The 10,663-nt window shown below is 46.1% G+C and overlaps 1 protein-coding gene across 1 annotated transcript; it reads left to right on the top strand.

The window, feature by feature from the left end:
• Positions 1 to 4,317: 4,317 nt before the first annotated feature.
• Positions 4,318 to 6,091, top strand: lratd1 (LRAT domain containing 1). The gene is made up of 2 exons (XM_061704530.1): positions 4,318 to 4,442; positions 4,606 to 6,091. The coding sequence occupies exon 2, from the start codon at positions 4,643 to 4,645 to the stop codon at positions 5,450 to 5,452; it is 810 nt and encodes a 269-aa protein (XP_061560514.1). The 5' UTR covers positions 4,318 to 4,442; positions 4,606 to 4,642; the 3' UTR covers positions 5,453 to 6,091.
• Positions 6,092 to 10,663: the final 4,572 nt, after the last annotated feature.

Below are 10,663 nucleotides of genomic sequence, written 5' to 3'. Positions count from 1 at the left end.
TCTCAGGAACATTTTCAACTTGTTTGGAACAGCGGAACATATGGCAACTGCCCGTAACAAAATACGGCGAAATCGGAACACTTGGCATCTCGGTTATAGTAGCAATGAGGCAGGGAGACGGAGAAGAATTCCGCATTCGAGGCCACGTCGATGGGCTTCCGATGCGTCAGCCGAGGCCCTCCTGAATGCGTCACACAGTCTGAGGAAAGCTGATAAGAGCCGACCGACTGACAGAGGAGCTGCTTTTCAATCACACGCAGATGGGAGGCTGCAACCACACACACAAAAGTGTTTTTAAAATTCTGTAAGAGGGATGCTTTGTCGAACATTCATCTACTTCAGCATAAGGTGGTCAGCCAGAAAAGGACTGGGTGAACTTTCCATTTCTGCTCCCTGACAATGAGTCACGCTTCATGATGACCACCCGCACATTTGTTGTTAGTGTTCGGTATGTATGAGACTTTTGGGAGCTGGTGTTCCACGGAGGACATTTTGCCAAGTCAATTTCTCTTGTTGGCAAAAAGAAAATGTTGGCGTGTCACAACTTTTCCAATTTCCCGCCCAGTCGATTCGCCAGACTCCTCCGAACAGCTTGAGGCCGTACGGGACTGCCTGGTGGGACGCCTAAAGAGCTCCGTGTAAACATTACTGCAATTCTCAATTAAAGGGGAGACAACGGTATAATCGTGCTTGTATTTTTTTACAGTGCAAATCAAAACACCTCGCTGTTCATCACTACTCAAACACTTTCTCGAAGGTCTTAGTGCTATGACTGATGCAAGCTGACTAAGCAGTTTATTAGATAGAAATGAGTCTGTACGCACTTAGTTCGTGGCTGACCAGTTCCTTCTGCACCGAAGCATTACAGCAATCCATTTTTAACAAAACGGGCTAAACTAAATGTAGCTAGCCCAACTATTTTACTTGTCATTGTCTGAAAAAAGATTTTCAATCTTGAGACGACATAATGCCACAAGGCTCCCGTTGAGAGCGGGAAGAGGCGGAGCTTTACGACACTTCTCAGACAGTCGAGCGTTCAAAAGAGTTCATAGATTTGTTCTTGAGCTATTTTCAACACTTTCAATTGGTTAATAATGTGTAAAAATAACAGATGACATGGGAACACATGAATAGTAACGATTTTTGTCAAAAATATTAAATTGACCATACTTGGACATACGAAGTTTCTGCCCAAAAGCGACAATATGTTAGAAGTACATGTTAGCTTTTTTTTTTTTAGAAAGAGTAATGCTCTGTAATTTTATCGAAAACTGACTGATTTTGACCGACTGATTTTCTTTTAAAAAATCACTGCTTTCAAATTACAGATAGATGATAGATAGATAAAGCAATCACTATACAAAAATGCAATTTAACAGGAAGTAACTATTCCACGTACATCTGGAGCAGTTCGCAATCACTATTTATCAAATAACATGACAGAAACAAAAACATTATTTAAAACATCATATTCACAAGTGATGCTAATTATTAAATTATGATCGCTCCAGATGTGTTTTGCGAACCGAAGTTGGGTGGAACAAGTTTTGCTCGGACTAACCAAAAAAAATAAATGTAAAATCTGATTTGTTAAAGAAACAGTCCCATTTCTAATATAGTTTGAATGATATCGGCCGGCACTCGTGATTCTGAAGGCAGATTATTGCTGTAGCAACACAGAAGCTGGAATCTTATTGGACCCCAAAAAAAAAACTTAACATCCACATACAGGATATTGGAAGCAAAGAAATGCTACCAAACAAACAGAATAGATTGTTAGAAATGACCACAATCCATCCACTGCTTTTGAGGCTTATGATGGGTTTTGTCCATTCACTTTATTTAGTGACCATGAACTTTGTGGTGCAACTCTCTCATTTGCTGTCATTACACAGCACTCGAACAAGAACTCTGTTTACAGCTACACAGTAACTAACGACGACTCAGTATGCAGGCCAGTGCTCTCTGACGCAAGTGTAAATACAGGAAGGGGGCCGCGAGAGCAGAGATGAGTGGATGCGTTTGTCTTGTACGTGTGTGTGCGTCCAGTGATCACCTCACAAACAGCTCCCTCTCCTTTCTGCCTGCCACCGCTGGAAACAAAGACTAAGGACTGTGTTACATGTCGCCTATCCCGACATCTGGGAGAGCTACTCCCGAGCTCAACTGTGAGGAGAAAGGAGAAAAGGAACAGATTTGTGATGAGGAGGTAAGGAGAGAAAGCACCAAGTGTGGTACAAATAGCAGGATAGCGATCTGCCCTGGGCAGCGCAGATGAAAACCAGTGCACCCGCGTTCATGTGGCATGCACAATATGAAAGCGCACACTACATTATGCATGCAACAGTGGGTCCTCGGCTCAAATTTGATGGGTGTTGCATTTGGGGCTGACACAACATCCGACGGAGCTCAAATATTACAGACTTTGGAATCATCTCCGTGTGGACTTTGTTGTTTCGGTGCTGCCTTCACACAATCAGACACACACACTTGCTCACACACACTATCACCCCTCTCTCTCACACACACACACACACTTGTCCTCGGCCCCTCCCCTTCAGGCTGCAGCACGCAATGACAGATGAGGAAAAACACCCACACAGTGTCGTCGTTTGGTAAGTGAGGCACGGGGCACCAAAGAGTGCAGACCTCCCTCCAGGCTTTAACTTTTGCCACCTGCAGAATCGGTGACTGAGGCCACCTGGTGCACGGGTCCTCGGACACTTGTCTTACAACTGGCATATAGAACTCAACTTTTTTAGAGATGAAATGCAAATGTAGTACAACTGAAAAAGTACTTATTTCTCAGAAAACGAGTAGTTAGTTCTCTGCTCATCTCCTCTATGCGAAGTAAAACGTCAGCGTGGAGACGAGCTGATGATAGCCATTCTAGTTAGCCATGTTAGCTGACTTGGTAGCAAGTCTATAGTATGCATTTCACTAATTGTAGACATGCTAACTCTCATAGTTGGTTGTAAACGCTCATTTCAAGACAGTTTTTATTCGTTTTATCTGAAAACCAAATGTCTTCAGTGTACAACAAAAACAAAGGAATTGATCTTGCCATCAATGTTGTGTTCAGGTTGTACTCTGCCAATATATAATATCCCTTACATGTTGTCAATTTGTGGAATACAGTGGTGCCTTGAGATCCAAGTTTAATTTGTTCCATGACTGTAATGCAAAACAATTGTATTTCAAATCATCTTTCCGAATTGAAATGGAGATGCAATTAATCCATTCCTGCCCCCCCCCCCCCGCCCCCCCCAAAAAATAATTAAATAATAATAATAATAATAATAATAATAACAACGGGGCAGGAGTTAGCTCAGGCGGTAGGGGCGCTCGCTCGGTGTGTCGGGGCTTGCCGGATCGATGCCCGCCCGAACCCCCCCCCCCTTGTCCTTTAGGGGGGCACGGTGGGCGACTGGTTAGAACGTCAGCCTCACAGTTCTGAGGATCCGGGTTCAATCCCCGGCCCCGCCTGTGTGGAGTTTGCATGTTCTCCCCGTGCCTGCGTGGGTTTTCTCCGGGCACTCCGGTTTCCTCCCACATCCCAAAAACATTCATTAATTGGAGACTCTAAATTTGCCCGTAGGCGTGAGTGCGAATGGTTGTTTGTTTCTATGTGCCCTGCGATTGGCTGGCAACCAGTTCAGGGTGTACCCCGCTTCCTGCCCGATGACAGCTGGGAGAGGCTCCAGCATGCCCGCGACCCTAGTGAGGAGAAGCGGCTCAGAAAGTGGATGGATGGATGGATAATAACAACAATCCAGGCCAAAAGGAGAGGTGCTTGACCACCACCAAGTGGCTATGTGTGCACATGCCTGCATATCAGAGTTGACTCTACAGTTTATATACCTTCTGCGACGTCACCCCCCCCCCTCCCCCCTCTAATGTAAAATATGTGCCTTGGCTCACCAAAGGTTGGGAAACCCTCTTAAATTCGCCATGTGTGGTATGTATTGGCCATACAGTGGTAACCTCAAAGAACACAACCTGAGTGTCATTTGCTGTGGTTTCTCACGCTCTTTACGACTGCCAGTGACTTGATGGACCCCAGCTCCCTCTTGTTAAGAATTTCCACAGCTATGTGACACACACACAGACACACACGCTCCACGGTAACAACCTCCTACAGCAGCCACACGGCCAATTGGACGGCGTCGTTGGATAACGTTTTCCACCGAGTTTACCTATTGGCTGGCCGGCGAGCGGAACTGCGCTGCGCGGTCCACTAACACCGGGAGGAGGGGGAGGGACCATGCCGGGTTCCTTAAATGCCGCGGACGCCGGAGGTGGGGAAGCGTTGGCAGGCGCGGACCCCAGCCGCAGACGCAAAAACTTGTGGGGGGGGGGGGGGTGGAAACAAGTGGAAGAGGAACGAGGACGCACTCATGGAAGTGGAGGATATTTAAGCACTTGCCTCGGGGGGCGCACAGGTATTCTCTTTTGGTGTTTTCGTGCGTAAAAGAAGCTGCTTTTGTGCACTCGAGCAAGCTGTCGTATTCCCTCCGCGTCTCGAGCGTCTTTGTTGACGTGCGTAACATTTGTGCACCGGCGACGCCTCATTCTGTGCCTCCTCCGGCGTGTCCTCCCATGCAGACACCGCAGTCCATGCCTCTGCCTTGCCGGGTCCTTGATGGGAAACCAACTGGACCGGATCACTCACCTCAACTACAGCGAGCTGCCCACGGGGGACCCGTCCGGGCTGGAGAAGGACGAGCTGCGCGTCGGCGTCGCCTACTTCTTCTCCGACGAGGAGGAGGAGGCGGACGAGCGCAGCACGCCGTCCGCCTGCGGCTTCGGCATTAAGGAGCACAGCCCCGCCGACGAGGAGGACGCGGGACCGGGGGGGCCCTTCTCCCTGAGCGAGCTGGAGTACTCTGCGTTCCGCGCGCACGAGTGCATCTTCTCCAAGCTGCGCGAGGACGACGACCTGGACGTGTACGCGGCCGCAACTTTGCTGGGCGTGTGCAAGCCGGGCGACCTGCTGGAGCTGGTGGCCGCCGCGCAGCCGCCGCACTGGGCGGTGTGCGAGCCCGGCGGCCGCGTCGTCCACCTGCACAAGGGCGAGATCCGGCGGGACGGTCTGCTCGACGTGTGCAACGGCCGCCGCGGGAGGATCGCCAACGGCCGCTACCGCTACCGGCCGCTGCCCGCCGACCTGGTGGTGCAGAACGCCGCGGGCCACGTGGGCTTGCGCAGCGACGAGATTTGCTGGACCAACTCGGAAAGTTTCGCCGCGTGGTGCCGCTTCGGCAAGCGGGAGTTCAAGGCCGGCGGCGAGGCGCACTCGGCCGAGCAGCAGTACTTCCTCAAGGTGCACCTGGCCGGCAGGGGCGTGCACACGCTGGTCTTTCGCAGCCTGGAGGACATGATCCGGGAGAGGCGGCGGCTGGACGCCAGCGGGATCCTCCAGGAGCAAGGAGTGATCAGGGATTCCGTTTGATATCGACCCTACCCTGTAGGGTTTGGACCTCGCCGTGATGCGTTCAAAGACCGCAGACGCTGTGTTGTTGTGGAATGTGGAACCGTGTAAACAAGACTCCGCCCCCCACCCCACGAAAGAAAAAAAACAAAAAAACAAAAAACTGCTCCCCCTCATGACTGGCTTGGTTTTGCCTCGAATCTCCGGCTGGATGTTGGATTTTTATTTTATTTCATATTTTTTTTGTTTGGGGGGGATTTGAGAGCGAGAGTCCACCTTCTATTTTTTACTGTTACCTTTAAGAGTTCCCCTCATGGTCACACATAAGCTGCCTAATTAATAACGAAAAAGAGAGAGAGAAAAAAGAAGCATTTTTGGCTTATTCAAAAAGCAATCCCTCTTCTTGCCATATATGACAATATTAATGTATTGTCACCCTACAGCCATCCTGCTCCACAGCAATGGATGTGTGTTAAAAAGAAAAAAAAATGTATTCCTTTATTTTTGTATTTCCGTTGAGTGGATTATTGACCCTGATCTTGTTTTTATTCCCCTCTTTTTTTGATTCAAATAAATGGAGGTTGAAATATGAAAACAAGTGCTTGGTCCAGCAGGTGTTATTAGGTTTCCACACACACACGCCCACGACAGCTCTTATTCACTGTATGAATTATTAATGCGTCAGTGACCCGCCTCAGGCTGATAGGCTTCATGTATCTGCGCATATTTGAAAGGCGAGGAAATGGTCATCTGCATTGAGCACACAAAAAGCCTTCATGAAAAATCCATGAGGGATTTAAGCTGTTTTGTACAGCTTTTTTTTTTTTTTTTTTTTTTTTTTTTTTTATATAAAACCCTCTCCTTTTCATTTCAGCACTGATAGGAATGATATGAGCGTCATGTTGTTTAGAAGGGATGATGTTACTCCTCAGCGCATCCCTGAAGGTAATCTTATTAAACGCTTGCATAGCTTGACGGAAGATGAGAGGCCCGCTCTGGTCATGATTATGCATGCCAGTAGAGATGAGGAAGTGTTGTTGTTGTGTTTTTTTTTTTTTTTTTAAATCTGCCTCACAGTTCTGTGGCTCTGGGTTCAGATCCAGGTTTTCCCGTGTGGCGTTTGTGTGTTCTTCCCGTGGTTGCATGGGTTTTCCTCAGGTACCCTAACCTCCTCACACAGTCCAATGCAACAATAATTTTGAAAATCGGATGATTGGTTCTGAAAATTTTTTTTTTTGTGTGTGTGTGTGTGTGTGTGTGGAGGGGGCGGGGGGCTTTTTGGGACACCATTTTTGTGTCATATTGCCTTTAGCAGTGATTTTCAGTGTGGTACTCGTAGTACCTCGAGTTGTACACGGGCTCCCTGTAGTGTTATGTGAAAGAACCACTGCCTAAATACTGTGCAGATGGTATGTTACTTTTTAGTACATTTCAAAATAATACATTCATCTCTATGATTTACTATAGGTGCCTTAAGCATTGATTACGTTTGTAATTAGTGTTTGTGATTTGAGCAGTCCAGTTCACGTGGCCTGTGCATGGGCAGTGACGTCACGCTCACTGGCCGAAAGCAGAAAGTGTAACCGAGGCAGTAGCGTGTGCCACATAGTTTCGTTCGACTGTGTGCGTCAATGACGAAATGAATAACAACACATAATTACACTGTAAGTGCCTTGTTGCATGATTAGGGTATTTTTACGTGATGTTTATTTCTGAAAGTAAAGCGTATTGATTGGTAAAATTAAGCGACTTCCACTACCGGAAGTGGTGTGTTTTGTCCTACAGAATAAGAGCACAGGACAGGAATCGCTACCTTTGTAAATATTGGTAACTTAACAGCATTCTTCATCAATGTCATTTGGAAGTGCACATTTAAGGACACACACATGCATAGTTAGTGTAAAGCACAAATAATTGTGTCCTTATTTCTTGGGGTTCTTTTTTTTTTTTTTTTTTTTTTTTTAATAGATGAATGGCGAGCTCAATGTGGACAGTAAGGAAGGCTCGCGTGTTTCCACGCCCTCGGTTTGGCTGCAGCCAACCGGCAGACAAAGAGCTTTCGGTGTGGGAGAGCGTCGGCTTGCGTTTGCGTCCGCGATGCTTTGTGGTGCGCGGCGATGTGTGGAGGCGTTGATGAGTCAGAAGTCGCGGCGTACTCGTGCGTCTTTCACTGTTTACATGTCGATTCAAATGTCAATCTTACTTTTGCTGTAACCTTCTCCCCCTCCCCTCCTTAAACAGGCTACACACATACTGATATTTGGGATAGATTTTGAGCACAGATTGTTGGAGCGCTCTAAAAGCTTATCCTAAAATGATTATATTGTTGTGTGGTGTGTGTTTAAAGTGGGTTTTCTGCACAGAAAATGGTCTTAAATGTTAAACCTGTTCAATATTTGCTAGTGGTAGGCTAAACACTGACCTACATTTACAACCTAGATTCAAATTCAGTTTCATGAAATTGTATTGATTGATTCCAAACAATATATTCTCTTCATTTCATAATGTTTCTCTTAGCTGTACTGAGAGATTTTTTTTTGGGTCCAATCAGATTTCAGCCTCGATGTGATGCCATGTCAATCTAACCTACCCAGGGCATTCAGTGGTGCTGGCCCATGTGACCTAAACTATAACAGCAATTTGCAATCGGATCTTTAACTGATCAGGTTGCAAATTCCCACTCAGCATCTTTTCATCCTCTGATTGGTTGATAAGAGCAAAACATGTTCCAGCCAACTTCGACGAGCAAAAGATGTCTGTTGCGGTGTGCACACATTTTTACATTTAAAAACCGCATATCTGGTGAGTATGATGTACTTCTTAAAAATGTTTGTTTTTGTCACATCATTAGATAAATAATAACTTCGACTTGGTCCTGATGATGTACATGCTGTTGTATTGCATTTTTGCATAGGATTGGTTGTTTCCATGATGGCGACAGGTCAGGACAGCTTGCTATCCCAGCTACCAAATGCACAGCCTGCCATTGATATTTACAATAGCAAACGAAAAATACCAAGTAAGGTGAAATAAGAGGGGGTAAGCTGAAAGTGGTAGCCAGTACCAGCACAATCAACGAAGAGTCCATTTTCAACACGTACACACTCGGGATAATCAATTAAATCATTCAGTCAAAATTCCACCGGAATTTGCGGAATTGATGAATTCAATGTTAATAATGAATTCAATTGCCAATTCCTACAATTTCAAACAACGATGGCTAATTGAAACACTGGCTGAACAATGCACCATCGGCCACTACTGGCCTGACATGCACATTACAACGTTTTCTGTTATTTTTGCAGGTCTGTGTGAATGCAGATCGTTTGAGAAAGCACGCTCAGTTACAGCGACACTTAATGATTTAATTTGATTCTTTTATCTTTATGGTTATAGTTTTTTTCATACAAATATTAACTGCAATTATGATTTTACTTCTACGTTAGTGACGAACTACGCCACATTTCGACTTAGGAACAAATTCAGGTTACTTTCCTGCCGTAGTAACGGACCCCCGTTGTAGATACTAGTGGCGTTCCACAAGGATCACTACTAAGTCCTTCAATTTTTGTAGTATACTAAACATGAATGTCAAAATTGCCTGGCATTACAGTGGAAAGCTACTAGCTTTCCACAAGGCTTGGTGCTAAGTCCACTCTATACGTTAAAATTATTTGGAGTTCCAATAGTTAAACCAGATCAGATAGATACTCGGGAGTCTCGATATGTGGCGGTCCCGTCAGAGGACATTTCGAGGATACACACAGCCCGTGATGAACCACCTAAAAGTTTTTTTGCATAGAAATATTTTCTTTAATCATGACTGAACAATTTTTTTATGTTTTAGATATAATGCAGGTTACACTAACACTGGAGAAACAGCTAGGCAGTAAAGCAAGGATCAACCGCATGTCAAATACTTTTGTTTTTATGTTTAATATGAAACAAAGATTTTATTGTTGCTTTTGTTCAATAAAAATATATATTTTAAATGCATAACATCTGTAAATACATTATTTTCATTGCAAAGTGCCGACTACTATATTTTTATTAATCTGTTCCATCCCTAAACAGCTCAATTGCAGTTAGCAGGTAAAGCTGCTTCCATTGTTCTGTCTTAAAACTTGCTTGTGGCTCTTTTGTTCATCTTCTTTGCATTAAATCCTGGCTGCCTCAGGTGTGTGCATGTCAGACACTCCCCGCCCCCCCCCTCCCCCCCCTCCCCCCATCCCTTGAGAGTTAGTGAAATGAGGCTAGTGGGGCGGTTGATGTTGTGAGGAAGATTTACTTGTGTGTTTGTGCGACTGACCATATGTGTGAGTGGGCTCGTGGAAGAGTGCAAAACGACGAGCTTGAAGATTGAGTGTGTTGTTTTCCCTCGGCCATATGTTGCCCGCATGTTTATTCATGAGGGCCTGCCTCTTATTTTATTTTTTTTAGACATCGACTGAGTGTAAACGCCGTTACTACAGAAACCAAGGCTCCTGTTGTCATACTAAACATCCACCAAGGGCCTTTTTGTGCAAATCATCCACAGTTGTGTCTGCCTAATAGCTACTTGTGTAAGACAAACACACGACAACACTCTCCACCTCTCCAATTGTGACGCTCACACCGGCACTGACTCACAGTTGTTGCGTGCGGGGTGTATCCGGACAAAGCGGATCTCCGTTAGCTCGGTGGCAGCCGGGGCTGGATCACCGTTTCTCCTGGGAGAACAAGACAGAGTATCCTGTCGCCGCGCTGCCTTTCAGAGGATCTGCAGCTAATTGCTCCCGCATCCCAGCAGACTTGCCGCCGGACCCGCGTCGCGCTCGTCTTCTTTCTCCGACCACAATGGCGACCAGGATCCGCCGTTGTAAATGAGGCGATGATGAATGGGTTATAAAAAGGTTTCAAAGCAGGGTTGTTCATGCGGACATCTGAGCGCGATAGCCTAAGCCTGATGGCCTAAAAGCAGTCGTTTGGGAGCGAGCGGGAACAGGCTGCTGTTACTGAATGGACGGCGAGTCCTTGTCACCATTAAAGGGAGAATGCTGGTGACTCCATGTACTGGTCCGCAGAGAATACCAGCCTGACTGTGTTGCGGTGTGGAAGCGGCAGTGCCCATTCAACTCTCGTTAAGCACATAAACTGCAACGCTTCGGTAAAACGACACCGTCGGAGGGCTGTTAATTCAAAGTGGCCAATTCTCATTTAGTGCCTATATCCCATTTATTTGCATGTGCAATG

Source organism: Phycodurus eques, chromosome 18 (genome assembly GCF_024500275.1).
Source record: "Phycodurus eques isolate BA_2022a chromosome 18, UOR_Pequ_1.1, whole genome shotgun sequence".
In the NCBI taxonomy this organism is placed as follows: Eukaryota; Metazoa; Chordata; class Actinopteri; order Syngnathiformes; family Syngnathidae; genus Phycodurus; species Phycodurus eques.
Note: the sequence above shows the minus strand (reverse complement) of the source record. Positions and strands in the feature narration are given on the sequence as shown.